We start from the raw sequence: 26385 nt of genomic DNA on the forward strand, positions 1-26385 counted from the left end.
GTGTTTGTTTCACGAAATGCATTGATATTTCGAGTATGATACAAAAAAAACCTATTTCAAAGCAATACAAATCTGGTATGTAAAATATTAATATGAGAGGATCATTTTTTTTAAGTTTTTTTATTGCATATGAACATATATATAAGGGGATTTTTTATATATGAAGGGATAAATATTTGAGTTTTCCAAAGCGCGATGACGTAGCTGCTCACGTGACTACGTCGCCCTTCCAAACAAATATGGCGACGCACAGTAGTTGTTTGCAGGTTTGTCTTCTGGTTTTAAGAACGTATTTTAACATCCATAGTAACTTAATCAAACGTCTTTGTGCCGTTCGAAAAAATTCACATAGAAAACGACTACGTTTATGGCGAAAGGTAACACAACACATCTTTATATCTTGTTTAATTGTAATTTTGCAGCATGAAAGTCTCTAATGCGGTTTTACACTCAATTAAAAGTTATGGAAACGCAAATAATTTTTATGTCCTGAAAATGTTGTAGTGGAACGTAACTGCATAAAATATCCATATGTTGGTATGAATGTGATTTAAGGTGGTGTTGCAAAAACCGACAAGCATCGCATCCAAGTATCGCGAGAGCGTTTCGAATGCAGACTGTTTTAAGATTTCTCAAATGGCTCTCGCGGTACTTTGATGTCATCCGCTTGTTGGTTCTTGCAACTTCAGATGAAGTTGAACACGCCCATTGATCTCATCATTTCACGTTCCTACAGACTGAACCACTGTAGTGACTCCACCCTTACAATGCATTTTTTAATTTTTTTTATTTTAAAAAGGTTTTTGAAATTCTCATCTTGCCAAACCGTTTTTGTTACTAGCCCAAATGCGAATAATTCTGTTGTTTCCGCTGGCGTTGTTTTACCATATATGGGACTCGACTTCGTCTACAAAATGCTGCATTTCTTCCATGCACAGCATTCAGTGTGGCAATTACAAGATGCACTGCTAATAAATTTATAACTTAATAATTAATAACAGCTGAGACTATTATTTTGAAAAATGTCCTGGTGATGACGTAATGACACACAATCCCGCCTCTCGTCGCCATTTTGGAGTGAAAACAAGAGCACAGAAACAGCCAGAATGCCAACGAAAGAGAAGTCGAAGTTGAATAAAATAACACAATGTTCAGCAATCCAATGCAAAAACGATCAATGTGATAGTAAAGAGTTTGCATTTTATCGGTTTCCCAGAGATTCAGACAGGTAATTACTTTTTACAAACAGTAAAAATATTGTTTGTTTTGAAGCGGTAACTGTTACCTATTTTATGCACCGGTTAACTTTAAAAGTCTAGTACGTTAGTAAACTTGATTCATTTTAGGTAACGTTACTGCAAGTCGTAGCCATAGAAACCATAATAATGATTTATTTATGACACTAAGTTATAATGAGTTTATTAAATTAGTTAAAACTATTTAATTCAATTGATAACTTGTTATGTATGTAACATTATGTGTACCTTTTGGGAAATTGTCTAACTTTATTAGATTAATTCGTATCACTTTATTCTTACATGTCATGCTTAATTTAGATGGAAATCTTACATTAATAAAATCCTTGAATTTATAATGAATAAATGCATGCATGCATACAATACTGTCTTTTACAGGTGTGCCAAGTGGGTGCAGAATCTCGGGAATGCATCTTTAAGGGAGATAAGCTCTCAGCGGCTCAATCAAAACCATAGGGTGTGCAGTGCACATTTTGATGCTAGCCAGTTTAAGAGACCATCAGATGTGTATGTATATACTGGGAAAAATTAATATAGCAATAATATAGAAAATTGCCTTTAGAAAAATCATATAGATGCTTAATAAACTGTATCTATCTTTCTTATTACCTTATAGCCATGCAGGATTAAAACGGGATGCAGTACCCACAATGGTTAACGCCCCTGACCCTTCACCCCCATTGGACTTGATGTTAAAGAGAAAGCCACCAAAGACGCGTCACCAGTTACCACCAAAGAAACGCAAGATAAATATAGGTAAATATAGGGATACTTTGAGATGCCAGTCAACATTACAGTAAAAGCTCCATCGCTCTACATTTCTTTTAAAGCGTACATCACATTATCCATTTTAGAGTGGCATGCTTATGGTCTTAAGTGAAAGTAACACATTTTTATTTAGCTGGAATGTGATTTTTAGTTCATAATTTTAAAAAATTGTGTTTGTTTTACAGGCAAAAATGGTGATATTGTTGACATGCCAAATGCAGGCTCATCCACTGCAGACAATATTGAACAACCCACCGTTTCGGAGACAAATATTACATCACCTGATGCTTCTGTAGCAGGCCCCGCGATCCCACTCACACCACCATTGCCACCAGTTTCATTGCCGACAGACCTTGAAGCTGCTGCTGATGAAAATGACCTGAAGACGAAGATTAAAAGTCTAAAGTGGAATAAAAGAACGCAGTGTTCTGCAATCCACTGCAAAAACTATCAGTGTAACAATTCAGATGTTGCCTTTCATCGTTTTCCCAAAGAACCTGATAGGTAATATTCAAATAATAAGTGTTAAAATATTGTGTGTTTTGAAGTTGCTAGCGCTATGCACCTGCTTGCGTTTAACTTGTAAAAGTTTAGTAGTAAAGCCACATCCACACAAAGCCAGAGCTTTCCCAATCCGATCTTATTATTTTTTTTTTCTAAAAAGAAATCCATAAACACTGCACTGTCTCAAAAAAATATTTGCGTACACAAAACCACTGAAACTGACTTTGCCACAGAGATACACTAAAAATAGAGATGTGCATAAGCCATGTTGTTCATAATCATTTGTTGCTCAGCGTAGTAGCAAGGGAGCAGAAGGTTTTCCTAGTAAAGCTTATAGCCTCACCACCTTTTGGAGCACAAAAACATGCATGTAGTCAGCCATTCTTGGGACCCGGTTTCCAAAAATAGTGGTTTCAGGCTCCCAAAACACCAGATCCATCTGGACGAAATGCTGATACGGGACAGAATTTTTACGTATACAGCTAAACACGTATCCGTGTGGATAGGCCAATAATTCATTCCTTTTAAGACCTGCAGGTCCTAGCCATAGAAACCATAATAATGATAAATTATATGGATATGACACTAAGTTATAATGAGCTTATTAGCGGTCTTGCGCGTGTGTTTGCACGTCGACACAGACGGCGACGCAAAAGTATTAATGAAAACCCACGCGGAACCTATGCCGTAGGACCTACGCACAACTATAACGAGACCTTTATTTCTTTGATGTTTAACTACACAGAATTTATGGAAAAAAAATTTATTAAAGGGCATAAAACTGGGGCCTCCTTGGCACCATATCATGCCCCCCAAGGGGTCCTGCCCCTCAGTTTGAGAACCTCTGATTTCGAGAGAAATCATTAATGAAATCCTTGAACTTCCCTGCCTATAGTTTTGTGGGAAAGACCACTCTGGTAAGTTAGCAAGTTTTCCATGCATGTAACTCTGTCTGACGCACCCACCGCCAGCCTAGCTTAGCACAAAGACTGGAAGTAAATGGCTCCAGCTAGCATACTGTGCCCAATAAGTGAAGAAGGCGAAGCACGGATACTTGGGCGGAGTGATTTGTTAGCAGCACCCGAGAAGCCCCATGGGAGGGAGACAGAGAGTTGCGCTAATCACTCCGCCCAAGTAGCAGTGCTTCGCCTTCCGACAATATAGTTCCCAGTATGTATACGGTTAAAAGATGGCTGTGTCTCTCATGACCTTGTTATTTGTACATGCTGTGACTATACAAATCACAACATATAAATAGGAAAATATTGGCGTTATTTTGTCACTTATTGGGAGCAGTATGCTAGCTGGAGCCATTTACTTCCATTCTTTGTTCTAAGCTAGGCTAGCAATGGGTGCGTCAGACAGAGTTACGGCATGCAAGAAGATGAAGAAAAGGGTATGAATGCACCTATCTAACTCTGGGGGATACGGTGAATAAAAATAACCTCTGCGCTGGACCAAATATGTAGTACTAGTCATCTTTCCACTTAACTACAATGCCTGTTTGAATGATAAAAAATGAATTTCGGCTTACCTTTCCCCTCTTGTTTTAGAATGAATGTAGGCCAATCCGGGTTTTTTCTTCATTCTCTTAGCAGTTCTTGTTTTTTATTGTTGAAATTGTCATGACTATACAAGTTAAATTAATACATACATGCATACATTACTGTTTCTTTATAGGTGTGCCAAGTGGGTTCAGAATCTCAGGAATGCGTCTTTGATGGGGATGAGCTCACAGCGGCTCAATACAAACTATAGGGTGTGCAGTGCACATTTTGATGCTAGCCAGTTTAAGAGATCATGTGATGTGTATGTATACAGGAAAAATATCACTGAAATTGCCTTCAGAAAAATCATAAACATGCTAAATATTTGTGGGAAATAAACTTTTTACTGGTACTCTATCTATCTATCTCATTACCCTACAGCCATGCGGGATTGAAATGGAATGCGGTGCCCACAGTAGTTAGTGCGCCTGACCCACCAGCCCCATTGGACTTGAAGTTAAAAAGAAAGAGACCAAAGAAGTGTCAGGAGTTGCCATCAAAGAAACGTAAGCTAAATATAGGAATAAATATAGGAGTAAAGTGGTCTTAAGTGAAAATAACACCTTGTTGTTTTGCTGTAATGTGATTTCACTTAATACTTTACCAAATTTGTTTTACAGGCACAAAAAGTTTTATCGTTGACCTGCCAAATGCAGTCTCATCCACTGCAGACAGTGTTGAACAACCCCCTGATTCAAAGACATCACATGACGCTTCTGTAGCAGGACCTTCAACGCCACCGACACCACTATTGCCACCAGTGTCATTGCCACCAGTGTCATTGCCACCAGTGTCATTGCCACCAGTGTCATTGCCACCAGTGTCATTGCCATCAGTGTCATTGCCATCAGTGTCATTGCCACCAGTGTCATTGCCACCAGTGTCATTGCCACCAGTGTCATTGCCACCAGTGTCATTGCCACCAGTGTCATTGCCACCAGTGTCATTGCCACCAGTGTCATTGCCACCAGTGTCATTGCCACCAGTGTCATTGCCACCAGTGTCATTGCCACCAGTGTCATTGCCACCAGTGTCATTGCCAACAATGTCATTGCCAACAATGTCATTGCCAACAATGTCATTGCCAACAGACCTTGAAGCTGCTGCTGCCAGGGAAAAGGTCCTTAAAAAGAATATTAAGAATTTAAGGGTACAGGTGTGCAGAATGAAGGCGAAAATAAGGAACATGAACCAGCTGAATAAGACTAGGAAGGCATCGGTCAATAAGGAGACGGTGATGGAGGAGCTGAAGAAACTCTTACCAGCCAAAACATATGCTTTTATGAGAACACAGATACGTGTGTCTCAGCGGAAAGCTAATGGTTTTCGGTGGACCACTCAGGACAAAGCTTTCTTCTTGTCTCTGCTACACGCCAGTCCAAAATGTTACAGGCTACTGTTAGATGTGTTTTGTATGCCATCTGTCCGCACGCTGCAGAAGCTTATGAAGTCTGATGATTTCAAACATGGCTTTAACCCCAACATTCTTGCCACAACGAAGAAGGCTACAAAAAGCCCACGGAAAAGGCCCATGGATAAGGTAGGGGTTGAAAATAACAAGCAATTTTCTAGGAGCCCTGACTATATTTGCATTAAGACATTTTAACGCACTGTTAGGGTTGCCAAATATCTTGTAAATTCATCATCTTTTACATTTTTTAAAACATTCAAAGTAAATTATTGAAGCTTTAATTACAAATTGTTTCTTGTTTCATGTGTTAAAATATTTGGATAAAATACTTACTATAAAAAGGTATAAGGTTTACATTTGCATAGAATTGTTATATTATGTTTTTCTGAAAATTTTTACTTTTGCTCCGCTCTTCTCTGCAGAATTCAGCTAAACATTGCTCCCAGGATAGTCCCAGGAGTATTATTGAAGAACACAACTATGATAAAGTGACTACCGACTGTATAGAAGATGAAACGGACGCCGTATATGCAGATCCACCAGTCACTGCCAATGCGGGAACCGAAGTAGAGCAGTCAGTGCAGTATTTAGTAGAAATGATCATTTGACTGCCAACAAATATCTTCTTTTAGTGCTGGAGATCATGGTAAGTGATCTTGAGAGAAAGGAGGCCACCAGTTTCAGCAGCTTATGCAACCAAAATTGGTGAATCTCAGTGAAATCAGAAGCGTAATATAAAATTTCATTTTAAAATGACATTATTAATTACTATGACACCCACAGTAAATGTTGTCTTGTTTTGTTAGTTTTATATTATCAGTTGTGGAGTCCAACCATTTAGTAAACATTTAATAAGGTAGTTTTAGCCAACTTTGCCTATTTTAATTTTAAGCAAACTATTGCCCAGCCCTACTACAAACTTTATCATTCCCATTCCCATTTTTTTCTGATGCATGCCCTTACTTTAAATTTATATATTGGTGTTATGTTCATAATGTTCATATTTCTAAGAATTTACTAAGAATTTTTGACAAAATTGGCCACCTTAAAAGGTGTTGTAGAATGTAAAACTGTATGAATAATAAGATTTCTGTACATGGTAATGACATCGTAAGCCTCAAACATTATTGTTTCCTCCTTCTTCTGGAAACCTTGTGCATGCTAAAGATCTCAACATGAAACCAACTGTGACGTTACGCCCCAACATTAAATTACAAATTAAGTACCATGTTGTTGTTACAATGCTAAAAACATGTTGTGACTGCTGAGTTAGCATTTAGGCTGAAGTTCTACTATTGATGTTACAGTTACGTTTTGCAGGTCCATACTGGAAAAAAACCCAAACTTATCACTCAGAAACGTCTATTAACAATATCCAAACAATTGATTATTCCTCAAAATCTGTATTTTCGTCTGATACAGGATCAAACATAATGGGCCCTATTTTAACGATCTGAAACGCAAGTGCGAAGCGCAAAGCGAAAGTGACTTTGTGGGCGGATCTTGGGCACTGTTGCTATTTTCCCGGCGGGAGAAATAACTCTTGCGCCAGGCGCAAATCTATAAGGGGTTGGTCTGAAGTAGGTTCATTATTCATAGGTGTGGTTTGGGCATAACGTCAAATAAACCAATCAGAACGCTATCCAACATTCACTTTAAACGCAAGGGCGCAAGTTCCATGGCGGGTTGCTATTATTATGACGGATTTACCAGGCGCACACCAGGAGCGGTTCACAGCCGAGGAGACCCACATTCTTGTAAGAGCAGTCAAAGAAAGAGAAGTTGTTTTATATGGGGATGGGAGAAACCCGCCGAAATCAGCGTCGGTTAAACAGGCATGGGAGGAAATAGCCGCAATTGTCTCATCAGCTGGCATCCCCAGGACCTTGCGCCACAAGCGCTACAATGATGTCAGGAGACGGGGCAATCCCAAGCTTGCCAGCATAAATCGGCCACGGCGTGTAACGGGAGGTGGGTCTGCCTCCACACAGACGCCAGCAGAAGACATCGCTGCATCCACCCTCACCACTGAAAGCCAAGAAACGCAAGCAGTCCTACCCCAAAGAACACTTACAAATCAAGTTCACATACATTAAGGTTTCTTATGAAAACATTTTAATTATTATTTACATAAAATAAACATAATACAGCCACACAACAAACTTATGAAAATATTTAAATCGTTATTTGCATGATAATTTTTTAATGCAGCCACACAAAATAAATAAAAACTATCACCACAATGATTTCCCTTATCTCATGTGTTAATATTTTTTATTGTAACAGTTTATGATTTGCAAAAATAACTGTTGCATCTGTGTAGATTAGATAAGCAAAGTGTGTGCGCGTTGTGCACGCTATACATTATGGTCAAGCATGCGCCCTTAAAATAGCATAATGAACAACGCGCCACTGACTTTAGACTAGTTTTTTCTGGTCAGTGGCGCAATTGTTTTTTGAAACTGGAAAATAGCATCAGGGATGGTTTGCGCCGGAACACGCCTCATTTTTTGCGCTGAACCGCCCAGGGAGTGCAAGTTCATTCCCTAGTTTGCCGACGTGCGTCTGTGGAGGGAAAAACCCACTGTGCGCCGGTGCAAAACACGAATGATACATGCGTCACTGACACAGTCAATTGCGCTGGGTGCAAGATAGGGCCCAAGGTCTGTTTACACATACAGAGAGCTACTGAAATGAGCCTCTGAGCAACAGCCAATCAGAGCAGAGCTAAACATTATTATTCATGACCTTTTCAAATAAGGTAATAATAGACCATTTCATTCTAAGGGCAAATCCTAGGGTTGTAAATAGACATGTAAAACCATCTCTAGATAATTTTTACACTTAATAAACCAACATATCTTCCATGTAGATATCAAAGAAAAAATTTACATATTATTCCAATGCATTTTTTGGCACCTTGTCTGTAAAGTCTGTAAAATAGGTAAGGGATAATGTAGAGGCAGCCGGTAGTTATTGGGAAATAAGCCCCGACAGTGTGATCAGGACCCGACGCGAAGCGGATATATAGCCGTGTAATAAACTGTTATAAGGATTTGATGATCATCATGATGATATTCTAGTGATTGTACGTTATTTATTTAAAAAAAGAGGAAAAAAGCACTAAAAACATGTTAAATCAACATATTCTTATTACTTTGTTATTTTTTAAGCTAAAATGCTACTGCCTAGCTCTACTATATTTTATTCGGTAAAAATTCGTTAAGTGAGGGAGCGGTGAAAAAGGTTAAGAACCATTTCGAATTGATCTCGCGGTACTTTGATGTCATAAACGGATCAAGTCTGCGCAGATCCTCATGCAGTCCAACACGGTTTGCTTTGAAATGGACTGCATATATGCAGGCTGCTGCGAAATAATATTTTATGAGAGGAAGATACATTTCATGTCCTTAATTCCTGATAAGACACATTTTGCATAGTGAACTGTTACTCGAAATGCTGATAGATGACACAACTACACTTTTGTGTAGCCAACAACATCAGCTTTTTTTCTGACGTTCCAATCCATTTTGAGGAAATGATTAAATCTGATTTCCTAGTAACTGGTGAAGCGTCAGGGATAGACGTTTACTTGAACGTTTACTTAAGTTCCAGCAGCAGTAAGGAACTTAAGCAAACATGTTTGGGTCCTTCAAGCAGTATTAAAAAATCTGATTACGTTATTTTGTAATATATGCATCATAAAAGCAGTTTGACGCTGAAAATCACTGGGCGCTAGGTGGCAGCAAATAACTACTATAAAATGTATATAAAGCTTGAATGCATATACAGCAGGGATGAAAAGGAGATATCTAAAAAGAAAAACTTAAATTTTTAGAGCCATTGTTTAAAGAAAACATATTCCCAGCATCACTTAATCCATCCATTTAAAATGTATTGCAAATAGTATGGATGCAGGAATCCTGGCTGGAGGTTATGTTTTCTTTACACTTTACACAAAATTGCTATTTTTATGCACTAACTGTTCCTAATATTAAAAAAATCTGTCTTTACTACTTCTTAATATAAACTTAAACATCTATGTGTACTCAGTTTGCTATTTTGAGACCTCATAAAAACCAGGTTAGAGTCCCAAAAAGATCAAAACTTACTATTCTTATTTTTTAATGTATCCAATCAAAGCACAGTGGAAAACTGCAGGATCTCTTAAACCTGAATAAAATAAAATCATGATTACTAATTATAAAAAATTAGTCTTTTTACTTCATTCTGCTCAAAAACGCTCAAGATGTGTTTAGTGCCAAGAGAGGTCACACTAAACCGACGATGCCTAAAGAAGACTTTTAGTCCTAAACAATTATTATTTTTAATTTTTTTTGTACATATTTTCTGTTTTTATCTGAATAAACTAGATTGAAAATAAATATGGATGGACATTAAAACTTCTAAAACAACAAGTCTGGTGGTGGTGGTGGTGGCTTAAGACTTTTGCACAGTACTGTATGTAGGCTACACATGTAAATATTTCTTAAATATATACATGCATTTGTGTGTTTTTTTAGATTTTGTCTAATTTTAAACTTTTTTTACATTATATTTTTTTTCTTTTAGCTTCACAGGATTTATTCATTTCAAAAGCATCATGCATGCAATCTGGGAGCAAAGTGCTTAAATCTATGACAAAAGAAAGTGCATATATATTATTATATATGTTGACATATCTCTACATTGCACATAGAGTAGATCTCTATACTTTTGTGTCCATTTTTTTTGGATTTTGGTTCAAAGCCGAAAGCTTAAATGCCCTTCAAAGACATATAGCATTTATTTTATCCTCGACATGGACTGTTATATTTAACAAAATAATTACCCGTAAATAATACCCGTAACATTTGAGCTGTAAATAAGAATATACGTACAGTCTGCTTGTTGCACCATGTGTGTTTTTATGCAATAACAAAACAAATATGTTGATAAATGTTGAAAATATCATGTTTATATAACAGGGGCAACACTCTAAAAACCAAGGAGAAATAAAATCTCTTTTATCTCTAACTAGTTATTATAAACATGAAATATCTTGTTTTAGCTGAGATTGTGTCACATCATGCACCATTTTTATTGCAGGCAGACAAATTGCTCGTCACTAGAAAGCTGACAGATTTTGGCTGGATAGAACACAGTGTAGGCTTTCCTCTTACTGGATTGTTCTGATTCTCACATTTCCTGTTTCATCCACTTTTTTAATTCTCGATGATGGATGCCTATGAGTTGTGGAGTCTTGGCTTCATCTCATTTTGGCAGTGACTTCAGGCCATAAGCAGCAGTCCAAATAATGCAGCACTGAAATGAAGATCAATGCAGGACGAACCAATGCCAGAGGGAGGTATGCAAGGTCACAGGCTGGTATCATATTTTACAGAAACAAAATCACAATATTTTTTTCAATAAGGGCACGTTTAATCAAGTAAAGCAGCAAATAATCGGTTTATGAAGAATCTTGCGCTAGGCTACATAGTGTGGGAAGGGCACAGGCAAGATTTAAAGGGCCAGTCACTTGAATCTAGAGGTATAAATAAATGCCAACTGAGTAATAAATCATTATAATCTGGAAAAATCCTGTTTACATCTCTAGTGTGAAGGCTACACTGCAAAGAATTATTTTCAAGAAAACATTTTCTTAGTATTTTTGTCTTGTTTTAGTAAAAATATCTAAAAAAAAATTTAAATTAAGATGATTTTTCTTGATGAGCAAAACGACCCAAGAAAATAAGTCTAGTTTCTAGACAAAAAAATATCAAATTTAAGTGATTTTGTGCAACAAAAATCTGCCAATGGGGTAAGCAAAAATGAATTTTTCTTGAATTTAGTGTTTAAGAAAAATATTCACGATATTTTTACTTACCCCATTGGCAGATATTTTTGCTTGTTTTATGCACAAAATCACCTAAATTTGATATTTTTGGTCTAAAAACTAGACTTATTTTCTTGGGTCATTTTGCTCATCAAGAAAAAGCATCTTAATTTAAGAATCTTTCGATATTTTTACTGAAAACAAGACAAAAATACTAAGATAATTTTTTCTTGAAAATCATTTTTTTGCAGTGAAAAGCTGATAAAACAGTTTTTGACTGTAGAAGTGTTTCTGTAGCTGGTATATCTGGTAGAGCATTGTATTAGTAGTAGTGTAAAAGGTTGTGGGTTTAATACCCAGGAAACACACACCCTTAGAACGGATTATACTGCAAAAAAATGACTTTCTTACTTAGTATTTTTGTCTTGTTTTCAGTAGAAATATCAAAAAATTATTTAACCAAGATGTATTTTCTTGATGAGCTAAAATTACCTAAAAAAATTAATCTAGTATTTCTACAAAAATTATACAATTTAAGTGAATTTGTGCTTAAAACAAGCAAAATTATCTGCCAATGGGGTAAGAAAATTTTTGCTTAAATTAAGTGATTAAAAAAGAAAACTTATTTTTAGATATTTCTACTGGAAACAAAACAAAAATACTAAGAAAGTTATGTTTTGCAGTGCTGCAATGCAAAAAAAATGACTTTTAAGAAAAAAGTTACTTAGTATTTTTGTCTTGTTATCAGTAAAAATGAAAAAAAAATTCATCCTAGAATCCACCCATCTCTGTGTTAACATTGAAACAACACATTTTGTGTTACTTGTAACAGTATAACTTTTTTTATATAGCTGGAAAACCCACAATGTCGTCTTATCAAAGAAGAAAGCTGTAATGTTTACATTAGTGACAGTATGTTTCATAAAGATCCAATAAACACTGCATTTTTAAAAGTATGTTCAAGAGTTTTGCTTAAAGCAGTCAGTGAGACCTAAAAGAGATATTTTAATGAAATTTGATTGGTTGCTTTACGTGTCAGTCCCATTGGTTCCCAGACCTTCAGTATGAGACTACCAGCCCGCTAATGGTAGGATTTCAAAAAAATCACCCATGATGATATGGTGTATGTTTGAAGTAGGCGAATAACAGTATCCACAGCCCAGTTAGTAATTTCCACAAAAATCATTCATGTGGTCCCAACATAAAATGTTTAAGTTAATGTATTTTTTTAAACTGGAGTGGATTGAACATGATTAAATTAGGTTGAGACAAAAAAATACATAAATTGTGTTGTATTAACTTGTTTCATTTGAGTAAATTAGACAGTGTGCAAAAAAAATATTAGAAAAGTGTAGGAGGGAGACAGAACCACAGGTGGTTAGATGTGATATGTTTTAGCCTTTTTTTAACGTTCAGGGTCCACCATCTCTACGTCCTCTCTCTCCTTTTCCATCGTCCCGCTTCTTCAATTCATATAAATGCATATTGAAGCATTTCAACCCCATTACTAACCATAACCATGATATGTTAAATTGTAAAGAATGATAAGTGTTCCTGTAGCTAAATCGGTAGAGCAGTGGGTTAGCACCGCCAAAGGTCATAGGTTTGATCCCCAGGGAACCCACCTAATGATAAAATGTATAGCTTGAATAGCCTTTAATCTTGGTTTCCATCCATCTTTTCTGGTTATCTTCCCACATCACTTCCTCATTACATCCCTCTATTTTCCTTTGATCTCCCATCTCTATCTCGTCTGTTCTTTTCAATCTGCTGTGGTTGTGCATGATTTTTCAGGTGAAATAAGAAATTGGCTGTGGCTGTCGGTTCACGTTAAACGAAAAATATTTTTGGAAAAATATCCAAAGCGTGGCAAGCTAGTTCATTTTCAACAAGACAGCATTATGAAAGATCATAAAATGAATTGACTCAGAGCCATTAAAGCAGAAAACAAGTACATTTATCCGGATAAATGTTCAGTACTGCATTCATGGATATTTTTTCACAGCAATTTGTACTGGGAAGTTCATTACACATAATACACATAGTTAAACCTAAAATGACAAATTTGTACATAAAACAGAAAATTAAAGTTTACTTTTTTATTTTTAAGTCAAACTACATTAGGGCTCCACAATGTTTGCTCCACAAAATAGTCTGGATGCTTTTGAAAGAAGTCATCCTTTCTCCTAAAGTAAAACAAAATGACAATACTGTTCGGTCTTACAGTATAAAGAAATCCATTTTGGTGTAAATACAAGCCTGTGCTGTTGTCGTGGGGGATGTGCAATTTGTAATATGATGCGCTGGTGGAGAATGCATGGAGGTGAACAGGAAGCAACATCAAACACAAATACATTCAGGACTTCCCACACATTCACTGCAAAAAAATGACTTTTTTACCTAGTATTTTTGTCTTGTTTTCAGTACAAATATCAAAAAATTCTTATATCAAGATGTGTTTTCTTGATGAGCAATATGACCTAAGAAAATAAGTCTAGTTTTGGGAATTTGTGCTACCAATGGGGTGATTGTAAATAGATGTGTAATATGCGGGATAATGTACAGGCAGCCGTTTGTTATCGTGGAATCAGCCCCTTGAATAAATTCGAGGTCCTGGGAAGTTTTTGAAAATATACATACATAGATACAGGTCATTGAAAGTGCTTGAATTGATTTTATGCAAGAAGTTTTCATATATTATTCCATATATGTAGTGTAGGATAATATCATAAAAAAATTCTAGATGTTTTAAGCACACATGCTAAACGGTTCACTTTATATGCTTATATCTTCTGTATGCGAATGTTGATTCATACCAAAATGCTTTTTTGCATAGTTGTGTTTGACACATGAAAACGTCTCGGGTTATGCATGTAACTGTTGTTCCCTGAGAAGGGAACGAGGCGCTGCGTCTCCCTTGCCATACTTCCTGCGTCCCTGTAATGCCGTCTTTGGTAATATATTTTGTGATAGCGATATACTTCCTGGCTCCCGCGTCACCCTGTCTTTGTCATTAAGCCTCACCATTGATTGAATTTGATCTACACATTCAGACGGACTTACCCCTGGAGGCGTCCCCAAAGTGTCATGATCGCAGTGACGCAGCGCGAGTTCCCTTGAAAGGGAACTGTAACAATGTATCTTAAAAGGTAACACGATGTAACCTTGCTCTCACTTGAAATGTGTTCCCACATTTAGTCCTTAAATTTGAAGGTATTGGACCTTGAAAGACCTTGAATTTGAAGTTAACTAAGGTGTGGGAACCCTGAAAGATACAAAATGCTCTGTCTGGCTTTAGTGATTGTTTTATATCATGCATTTAAAGACACTTCCACAACCTTCTCCAATGTTAAAAATTTTGTAAAATTTACATAAATTTACAGAGACGTGTTAACAGCTTTCCTCATATTGCGTTATACAGCTGCCCTACAGGTACCAAGATCTGGCCCGTGTTTTTACTGCGCTTCCTGGTGGATATGTCTTCTGTATACAGCTAGAAAACGAGAAAGAGAGAGAATTGGGTTTTATAATTTATGACTGACACGGTTCAGACCGCCATTAGATGCACATAATGAATGGACTCAATCTAGTCGTGTGACGGCAAATTGAGCCGTGATGGTCGAGCAGATTGAAACTGTCACACATAACCTCATTCCTTCCTGAGTGCAAAGCTGTCAACCATGCCGTAAATTTTTAGGGTAAATTACCACTAAAAGATAAACCTCCCGAGACAACCAGATAACCAGACATTATCCATACACAACCGTAATTGTGCAGGTTTCTGTGCGAGTCGTATTTCGTCACTGTAATATACAAGGCAGCGTGGGGTTAGGAGGATCGCAGGTTAAGAACTTAAATAAAATGGCCCCTGTTTTCCTTGGCTGTTCCTGGTTTGGCCTTGGTCCAGCAGTAACAGAATTACGAGCACATCCACAACTTATTGCCTGTCGTCCTCCCTAACACCAGATACAAATAATGAAGCTTCGAAACACACTAATAAATGACACAGTCCTGATTTGCTGAGATAGAAAACAAATAGATCCAAAAAAGTCACATAAATGCCATTATTGTTTTGAGTTAGCATGGCAGTGTATATTGGTGAAGATCTGGCTGATTTTGGGCCTTTGCTTGCTTCTGCTGAATGTTTTTCCATCGAGGGACATCGTGGTTCTCTCTTGATGTCAATCTCATGTCACACTGTCATAAAATGGATGACTGGGGCAGAAAAAATGTTGAAGGCACGTACATTGTTACATTCTGTTCCTGTAGATCAATTGGTAGAGCATTGCTTAAGAGGAATGCAAAGGTTGTGGGTTTGGTTTCACAAAGGCTGAAAAATGCAGCCTGGTTTATACGTAGAAGTGATGCGTAACTTTCAAAAACACAAAACATATATTTTTTTGTACTCTTAAATAGATGCTAAAGCATATAATGTGGATGTATTTGGGTGATTCTCACGAAATCCAGACTTAAGGGGATCGCACACCGGCCGCGCAGCTCAGCGCCGCGCAGCGCCGCGTCGCGCCTAGCAGAACTCGGAGGTATTGTAAACCGGAAGTGCACATTAAATAGCGCGAGCTTCGTCAGATAGCGTCTACTTCAAAATGCAAAATATACGTTAGCAGCCAATGTTAATCCTTAATGATTTGGGGAAAATATGATGTTATTTAATGTTAAGCTATGTGAGTGGCGCTGTGTGGCGCGACAGGGATTTGAACAACTTCCTGAGTCACAGCTGGGCGGCGCGGACAGGCGCCACCTGGCGGCGCCGGTGTGCGTACACTCATAGAAAACAATGTGTTCAGTTGATTTAGAACGGCGCGGCGCTGAGCGGCGCGGCCTGTGTGCGATCCCCTTTAGAAGGTGTCCAACATCAGATTTTTTTTAAAAAGCCCTTGAAGGCAAATTTTTTTGCACATAAGATTAAGGTCTGAACAAGGGATGCATAACGATTAATCGCAATTAATCTATAGCAGAATAAAAGTTTTTTTTACATCATATATGTGTGTGTGAACTGTGAATAATAATTATTTATATTTAAATATGCACACATGCATGTATAATTTTAAGAAAGAATATATATTTATATATTAAGTATTTATATTTATATATAATATAAATTATACAAATGTATACACACATAAACAAACATTTCTTAAATATATACATGCGTGTGTGTATTTATCTATACAAAGTTATTATACACAGTTCACACACACATATGATGTAAACAAAAACTTTTATTCGGCTATTGATTAATCGCAATTAATTGTATCCCTAGTCTGAACTTACTATGACCATTATTTTTTGAGGATTTAAAAAATATTTCCTATAGAATTATTAAATTTTTTTTAGATTATCATTATGAAAAATTATCATTACCACAACATGATTTTACATTAAATATATGCATTTACAAACTCATGTTTCGGTAATGAGAACTAAAAAGTTGTCTAGGTACTATGACAAACAAAATTTCAACTTTTATCTAGAGAGAAAAAATAAGTTCTTGAGAAAATGTTAGTTCCTTGAGGGCTTAAACAGTGATTGAAAATTGTTGCGGAGGATGAGAAAATTGGTCTTGGACACATTTCTATTCCTTATTATAGTCTTTACATTTACCAATGATCACCAAATACCACATGTTTCTTTACTGTAAATGTTTAAAGAATAACATGCACTTAAGCTTTTTATTTTTTAGATTTTTTAATTATAAATATTTCCATGTCAAAGAAACCAAATCCAGCCATGGACATGTTGCGGTAATGAAAATTTTCCCTTAAATGTGGAAAAAACAACAAATTGGTTTGTATGATGTCATTTGAAATCATGTGCAAATTAGTAAATAAAGAGGTGTTTGTAACTGTATGCTTCTTATTTTGATACTTTGCATTTACTTTTTTTATCAAAATGTTTCGTGACACCTCATAAGTCTAATTTCGTGAGAATCGCCCATTTGCAACATTTAATTGTAGCATGAATTAGTTTTTACAGCTATAAAATGTAAAACATTTACAAATCTTTCATACCATAAAGATTGTTGTATAAGTTCGATCTTACTATTTAACCTTACCTCAAACCCTTTTAATACAAACATGTCTAATGGTCTAATGATGATATATTTACCACAGTGACGACCGGTGACTTCTTTTTTCGAGGGCGCTCGATGCAAAGTTCGTCACATGTATGTAGCCCGTCATGTGTGTGGTTCCTTTTTTCAAAATATGTGTTCTGCGCATTGAGAGATCCTGTGTGCATCACTTGTCTTGTCAAAATAAGTGCATGCTACAGTACATATGCGTCTAAAGGGTTTATGATAAAAGAGATGCTTGCGGTTGCCAGATACTCGCATAATCTCATGCGTAATCAGAGTTTATTACGCCACTGATGGAAAAGCAGAATATAGTAGATCAGCAAGCTGAACTTAGGCTGTGGTCTCCATTTCTCACTCTGCTGGAACCACTACCATGGTAAAAAATATTCAAAACACTTTGCAACAGAGCAGCAAAACCCTGGCAACCGCCCAAAACATGATAGGATTGTGGTTATGAGTTTTGCTTAAACAAGCTGCACCCACATTTTCGAAAGAAAATGTAAAATCCCTTATGCATGCTGCTGTGAGTTTATACAAAGTGCGCAGTAATTAGTATTTACTCTTCTGTAAATATTTCATGACCGCGGGCACTTATAATAAAAAGGTCTCAGTGAAGGGTGCAATAAATTCATGCTTAACTATGAGCATTCGCTTTTTTATATCATTTAAACCTATGGAATTTATTAAACTTGTATGAAATAATATTTTGATATTATTTTGTAGGTTTGTGTTATGTATGCTCAATACATAATTACATTTGGGTTTTTTTTTGGTAACATTTTACAGTAAGGTTGTTTTGTTAATATAGTAAATGGATTAGGTAACATCAACTAACAATGAGCAATACAGGGGGGGTTCCCGGACAGGGATTAGACTAGTCCAGGGCTGGACTGGTACAAAAAATCGGCCCTGGCATTTTGGCACAGACCGGCCCACTACATGGGATCACTAATACCACCCATCTTTGTGCAATCTTGACTACCAACTCCATATAATGATTAAGTAGAAAAGTATAAGAGATAACACGTGACATTAAAATAAATGCAAGTGCTGTAAAAGGCTATCTTTGGATGCAAGACCGGGAAAACGGCCATCTTTCAACATTTCTCCCTGTACGACATAGGACCACCGATGAAGGGCCATGATCACAGAAATCGCGACGGTGGTTTCATTATGCAGGCTGAAACACTTTAGGCCCCTAAGTGCCAATTAGGCATCGTTTAAATGCCACGGCCTACCTGAGCATTGTTTCTGACCATGTCCATCCCTTTATGACCACCATGTACCCATCCTCTGATGGCTACTTCCAGCAGGATAATGCACCATATCACAAAGCTCAAATCATTTCAAATTGGTTTCTTGAACATGACAATGAGTTCACTGTACTAAAATGGCCCCCACAGTCACCAGATCTCAACCCAATAGAGCATCTTTGGGATGTGGTGGAACGGGAGCTTCGTGCCTTGGATGTGCATCCCACAAATCTCCATCAACTGCAAGATGCTATCCTATTAATATGGGCCAACATTTCTATAGAATGCTTTCAGCACCTTGTTGAATTAATGCCACGTAGAATTAAGGCAGTTCTGAAGGCGAAAGAGGGTCAAACACGGTATGGTGTTCCTAATAATCCTTTAGGTGAGTGTATAATATCTATGGCTCGAGTCTTATCCACTCGTTCAACTGTGTTGATGTGATTGGTAACATGTTTGTGACGAAGGAAACCCGAAGCGATTTCAAGCCGAGGTTTCAAGTCTGTCTTTGAAATTTTATAGTGAAAATACTCAGCAATGGTGTTAAATGATGTGTTTGTCTTAAGCATATTAAAAACAACACATAGACATATAAACAACAATAAAATCAACTAAAAGATTTCACCACAAGGGGACTTTAACAGTTACAACTTTTGATTTTAAATGCTGTATAAGTAATGTTCATTACTTCTTGTTACAAATACAACCTTATTGCAAACATTTTTCTACATTATTATCTGTTAGTGCTAGCTAATAATCAACAAAATCTTAGTAAACAAATCATCCATTGGGTCGCTGTGTAGTTTGTGAAAAATAAGCAGTTTAGACACTATTTAGACTCATCTTTTGTCATTTCTGTTGGTTTGTTTCATCATTCGAGCTTGTTTAACGAAAACTGCATTCTTTGACTAGACACAACTCCCCTGTTCATTAAGTACGATTTGGCAAGACCACCTCCTCACCCACCCTGCACAATTCGTCCATTTTTAGTGGCATAATGTAGAAAAACTGAGGAGAGTTGTGGTATTTTTATTTAGCTAGCATGAGTCAGTGTTTAGACTTCTGTCTGTAAGCTTTGAACTTGCCCTTCATCAGGAGGCAGTCTGGAGCTTCATCACAACTCATCCAAATATCAGTGTGTTTGTGGTCTCATTTTAATTTTGGCCGAGTACTGCTAGGGAATATATGACAACACAATGTCCTCTTGCATACGTTTAAGGTTTTAGTTTCAGTATGTCCCACTGTGTTATTGATAGAGACGCACCTACTGTATGTGTATAGCACTCCCGCAGGATCTATAATGCACTCATTCATATTGATCTTCTCCTTGAGCCTAAATTGGGCTCTTATGGAGGTAAACAGAGAAGAAGGGACAACACGAGTAACTGAGACATAAGACATGGTTAAAATTGCACCTTTATCTAGGTGATGGTGACGCGTTGAACTTTTAAGTCGGCTGTTTTGGATTAAATGTCTTAAAGGATTACGCCACTCCTTTTTTTTATAAAAAATATTCTGATAATTTACTCAACCCCGTGTCATCCAAGATGTTTATGTCTTTCTTTGTTCCATCTAGAAGAAATCTTTTGATGAAAACATATAGGATTCACCTCCAAATAGTGGACTTTAGTGGACCTCAACAGTTTACAGGTTCAGTGCAGTATAAAATTGCAGTTTCAATGCAGCGTCAAAGGGCTCTAAACAATCCCAACCTAGGAATAAGGGTCTTATCCAGTAAAATGATCGTCATTTTTGCCAAAAAAAAGTTATTTTTAACCACAACTTTTTGTCTTGCACGAGCCTTGTAATTTGAAAGGTCACGCATGACGTATGCAAAACTACCGCTCCAATGTTTACAAGTGTGGAGAAAGAGGACCGTTCCAACATTGTTGTATGTGGAATGATAAAGCAATAAACCCCGAGAAGCAGTGGGTTACCAGTGCATTTTATAACAGCTAAGGGGCGTTGTTAAGTTAGCTGTTATAAAATGCACTGGTAACCCAACGCTTCGAGGGGTTTATTGCGTTTATAAAACGGTTACTTCATATGCATAACGTTAGCGGGATTTTATAAAATAAAACCCAAAAAAGTTCTTCCGCCAAACAAAGTAGTTCCTCAGAATCAAGTGTGACTGAAACAGAGCGCAGTTCCCAACCAACACAGACACAGCAAAGACACAATGAAAATATGATTTAAGACTGTGGTGTTTATTTTATAAATCACCATTCATCTAATTTATACATTAACATTTATATCGTGCAACTGTTGAAGTGATTATCAAAATATGCTTGGAAGCATGCTGAACTCTTTCCCCGTCAGCGTTTTTTTTTTAAGTTGCCACCCAGTTTTAGTTTAATGCCTTCCAGAAAATTATCTTCTTTATATAAACATAAAATATCAAATGAAAGAACAGACCATCCGCTTTGAAACAAAAACAAACAAAAAAACATTTCATCCTACCTTCATTTGATCTCTTATCACCTTTCAATTTTTTTTATTAAAAGCGGAGATAATTCCATATTTGTGAAGAACTTTAGTAAGAGATCAGATTCAGACGGAGCCATGAACAGTACTACACGGTGTTTTCAGTGAATGCGTCAGTGTTTAAGTTGGGTAAGATCGCCACCCAGTGGATAATAGCGGACGTATGAACTTGAGTTATAAAATCCTCAGACAACGTTTTTTCTTTAATATATCGCCATTAATTGTGCAATTTTAGACAAATTAAAAATATGATTTAAGACTGTGGTGTTTATTTTCATAAATCAATACGCAGTAACAGTGGCGCAGTGATACCTATGTAATGTGGTCTGAACCGTGAGGTTACCGGTGTATTTTATCACGGCTTAGAACGCGTTTCAACCAATCAGAATGAAGAACCAGAACTGCCCGTTTTATAATACTAATTAATGGGGGGGTTTTCTTCAGTTTATTGTTTAAAATGGTCCACAAGTGTGCTTTTCACATATTTAATGTTTGAACTTTTAAATGTGATGCGTAATATGTAAGGTCGCGCAGGCGCACCACATAGGGCAAGACAAGAAGTTGCGTTGAGGCAGTTGAGAAGTTGAGGCAGCACAAACTTTATTGTAACTTTGAAGCATTAAATCTTCAAAATATACGGTCATGCGGCACATCGTTTGAATGTTTAGACTCTCAGGATTCCATTAAGCTCACACACAAAGCATATGATGATTTATACACTCTAAAAAAGGCTGGGTTATTTTTTACCCATAATGGGTAAATATTGGACAGAACACATACTGGGTTAAAAATTACCCCATGCTGGGTTCAAAATAACCCAATGTTGGGTTGTTGTTATGCAACCATGGATTATAATAACCCAACAGTTGGGTTAAAACAACCCAGCACTGGGTCAATTTTAACCCAGCAACGTGTTTTGTCCAATATTTACCCATTATGGGTCAAAAATAACCCTGCTGAAAAAAAAACAATAAAACCATTTCAGAAAATTCTAATGGTTTCCATTAAAATACCAATAGGAACCATTAGCTTTTACCATTAAAACCACTACACTGTAGTGTGTTTTGGGCCATATTCAATTAGAACCAATACATAGAACCAATAGAACCAATAAATACCATTAGAGACCAACAAAAACCAATACACTGTAGTGTGTTTTGGGCCATATTCCATTAGAACCACTAAATTCCCAATAAAACCAATAAAACCATTAGAATTTTCTGTAATGGTTTTATTGTTTTTTTTTCAGCAGGGAACCCAGCCCTTTTTAGAGTGTAGCAGTCATAAAGCTGTAATCTAGTTGTTAGTTACCTGAACCGGGCAGTGTCGATTTAGTTTGTTTACTTACCTTGAAAAATCGTCCCTTTATCCGCTTCAGTGAAATTGTTCAAAACAAATTGTTCATAAATCCCCAAGAGTCCAAGGAAATGGAATGTACGAGCCTTTTAATCCAAAACGATTTGTTAGCCTCACAATCTTAAAGTTTCTTACCGAATTACGATATAAAATCTGTAAACAATTAGTTCACTACAGGACATTTATTGTGCAAAGTCTGAGGAATTGTGGAATTTCAGCCGTTTCATAAGAGGTTAAGTAAAGAACAGCCAACAATATTGATATTGGAAAGATTATAAAATATGGCGTGTACTGATAGTTGGAAATCTTTTAGAAATGTTTTACTATGCTTGCCACGACAAGAGACACCAGTAAACATCTCCAAGCTATTAATGATGATGATGCTGCAACTGGCTAAAAGGCGTCTATTATGGAAATTGGTGTTCAAGGCAATATGTCAATCTTTAAAGGGCACCTATGGTCCGATTCCCGTTTTTACATTTCCTTTGGTTTGTAAGTGTGTAGTACATGTTAACGATATGCAAAAGGTACAAACCCCAAGGTAAACGATGACGTGAGTTATCATCTCCAAAGTAAATCTCTTTTTTTGGACTACAACAAACATACGGATTGTAGGCAACAGTTTACTTCCTGGGATTGGCGACATTATCATAATTCCTCCTGCTTCGGACTCACAGCCTGTAAGTTAACTCCTGTTAGCATTGCATTGTGGGCGAATCTTTCAAACATGGTAAGGAGCGTCACATTTGCGGCTGACGTCAGACGTATTCAGACCAATCACAACGTACAGATTAGCTGGCCAATCAGGGACACAGAGCTTTTCAAATCAATGAGATTTCAGAAAGGGAGTGAAATCTGGAGCTATGTGGAAAATAATGTGTTTTTTAAACCACGCGAAACACCAAATACACAACATAATGTTGTTTTTTAGCAACGAAATAGGTTTCCTTTAATACACTTATTCATTTCATTGGTTAAAAGCATTTCTGAAAAAATCATAAAGAATTACATGAGGCCAATTTCACCATAAACTAACAACAGTTTAGAGGACAAACACATGCATCCTTGAGACGTTTACCAATGTGGTTATTGTGCGTGCATGTTAGTTCCAGAGATTTCCCTTGAGGTGAATGCGTTTGGGTGGAGGCTCAAGATGGAGTCTAGAAAAGGTAATGTTTTTGTGATTTGTCTCTCTCGACTGTTGTGTAGATGTTGTACATGTGTTGGTGCAGGTTGGGGTTGTGTTTGCATGTAATGTGATGAGATTATATATATGTGTTATATCCCGTACCACTGCGAGTCTAATCAGAGATCTTTTGCTCCTCTCTGATGTCATAATCGCAGTCCTGCTGTGTCCCAGTGCATCATGGGAACTCAGCATCTCAGGGATCTTATTTTCCCATCAGGTTCCCCTGGTACTCAACATGCCCACCTGCTGCAGAATCTCAGTGTGAACTCCTTTTACTCACATCCACACACCAGTCGATAATTTCTGGGCTGAATTGTCCCATTTTTCTTACATCTATTTTGATGTTTTGCTTTTGGCCATTTTAATGGCTTTTTAAGCACTTAATGCTGTACACATAAACAATTGCTGTGTTGTTTCAACTAGGGATGCTTAACGATTAATCGCAATTAATCGTTAGCAGAATAAACGTTTTTGTTTACATCATATATGTGTGTGAACTGTGTATAATAACTTTGTATAAATAAATGTACACACATGCATGTATATGTTTTAGAAATATTTACATGTGTATATACATTTGTATATTTATGTATAATCAATATTATATATAAATATAAATACTTAATATATACATTTTTTTTTCTTAAAATTATACATGAATGTGTTCATATTTATATATATATACATATTTATTATACACAGTTTACACACATATGTGATGTAAACAAAAACTTTTATTCTGCTAACGATTAATCGCGATTAATTGTTTAGCATCCCTAGTTTCAACCCATGGGTGGCTAAATTATGGGAAAACCTAACCACTGGAGCAGTAGTACCCTTTCAAAAAGGACAGCATTGCACTTAAAATGAGTTAATCTTTTTTTTTCAATCAATGTAGCTTACATTCAGCGAATTTCCTATTTCCTTCTTTAACATTATATCTATTTTGATTGAACTTATCAATCATTTCTCACAAGATGACAATACATCTCATTACACATTCCCCAGACGTGCTCTGAGCGCTGTCTTAAACAGACTGTTTGAACAAGGAGAAAGTGCAAAGTCACAGCGAGTCCTTTCCTTATTTCTTTCTTTTTCTTTTCATCTTCACCCCCTTCTATTCAGTATCTGGACCAGCTGTGTATGAACAGAGATAATGCGCTCAACTTAAAGCAACAGAACAGCAGGAAGAGGCCAAAAATACCTCTTACCAGATGATAAATCTTAGCACAGAAAATTCCGACTTAAAACTTTTCTCCTGCTGAAAACAGCACAAGGTGTAGCTGACCTGCTAAATTTGTCAAACTGGACAGTTTTACTTATTTTAAAGGGTTAGGCACTAAATCAGATAAAGTATGTATACCCAGGATGTATACGGTTAAAAGAAGGCTGTGTCTCATATGACCTTGTTATTTGTACACGCTGTGACTACCAGTGTTGGGTAAGTTACTCAAAAAAAGTAATCCACTACAAATTACTAATTACTACTTTAAAATTGTAATTTGATTACATTACTGATTACTACATGCAAAAAGTAATCTAATTACTAATTACTTTACTTGTAAGTTACTTTGACAACATCAAATGTAAAAAACTACAAAGTGAAACTGTCAGAAACAAGGACAGATAAACCCAAACGCAGTGTTAATGTGAAAATGTTTCTTGTAACATTTGAAAACAGTAATGATTACAGTGCATATTTGAATGCTTAAAGCTATTTTTGGTGTGATTTTGCCCCCTCCTAAAATTACTGGTCATATAGTGATCCAGAAATATTTGTAGCTTTTATTATAAGTTACAGATGTTTAACATTTCTCATTAAACATTCTACATTCATTAACATCTATCTATCTATCTATCTATCTATCTATCTATCTATCTATCTATCTATCTATCTATCTATCTATCTATCTATCTATCTATCTATCTATCTATCTATTGTAGCAGTGTTTAAAATGATGTTCTTGGATGTTTATTACAACTCTGTTCTGTAAGGGTTAACGCTGAGTTTCTGTTCTCTTTGCCATGTATTCCCTGAAATGTGATTGGTTAGTGCAACGAGGGGAGGGGTTTTTTGTTTTTGTTTTGGGCTATGATGTTGTGCACGCTCTGGCGCGGGCGCGCGACTGGATGTGCGTGAGCATCGTCCTACGGGTGCTCTGTTAAAATAAAGCCAGCAGTTTAGTTAAACGAATGTCTGTGCATTTCTCTTGAATGCTACACTATCTACATTCATTCGCGGTCGCGGAGACAGAAACTATAGTTTTAACACGTCGTCGCATTCGCGAGGGCTTTTTGGTCAAGTTAAAGAATGTTAATATTCATGTTAGTTCGTTAAATATAACAATTAAAAGTGTTTTTGGTAATTGTTTAAATAAACATATGATTACTTAATGCAGTGCACGCATTGAGCTCATGATAAAATAACATAGTTAAATAATGTTAACAAATAAAACCTTATTGTACATTAGTGATTTAAAAACACACCTGTACGACCGCTTCTAGCAGACCAGATGTCATCGCGCAAAGCCCACTCTGAAATGCCAAGGTTTTGGACATGTATTGTCTGTATTCCACTTGAAGGATCAACCACCGCTCACATAGCATCCATTTGCTTGCGTCTCAGACGAGTGAGTAAGCATATGCTCGTTAACTGACGCTGCGCGCATGCTCGCAGACGTTGCCGTGCAATGGCAAAACGTCATTTT

General features: G+C 36.7%; 1 protein-coding gene across 3 annotated transcripts; it reads left to right on the forward strand.

Moving 5' to 3' along the window:
• The first annotated feature begins 238 nt into the window (after window positions 1-238).
• LOC135783163 (uncharacterized) lies at window positions 239-7692 on the forward strand. 3 transcript variants are annotated; one of them, XM_065293769.2, is made up of 8 exons: window positions 239-377; window positions 1635-1763; window positions 1873-2012; window positions 2210-2528; window positions 4209-4337; window positions 4457-4581; window positions 4696-5615; window positions 5909-7691. In XM_065293769.2, the coding sequence occupies exons 3-8, from the start codon at window positions 1907-1909 to the stop codon at window positions 6092-6094; spliced, it is 1785 nt and encodes a 594-aa protein (XP_065149841.1). In that variant the 5' UTR covers window positions 239-377; window positions 1635-1763; window positions 1873-1906; the 3' UTR covers window positions 6095-7691. The 3 variants fall into 3 exon arrangements, with proteins under 3 accessions (XP_065149841.1, XP_065149842.1, XP_065149840.1); XM_065293768.2 differs by lacking the exon at window positions 239-377 and adding an exon at window positions 860-1228; XM_065293770.2 differs by lacking the exon at window positions 1635-1763 and having other exon boundaries at window positions 246-377; window positions 5909-7692.
• The last annotated feature ends 18693 nt before the right edge of the window (window positions 7693-26385 follow it).

Source organism: Paramisgurnus dabryanus, chromosome 7 (genome assembly GCF_030506205.2).
Source record: "Paramisgurnus dabryanus chromosome 7, PD_genome_1.1, whole genome shotgun sequence".
Classification (NCBI taxonomy): Eukaryota; Metazoa; Chordata; class Actinopteri; order Cypriniformes; family Cobitidae; genus Paramisgurnus; species Paramisgurnus dabryanus.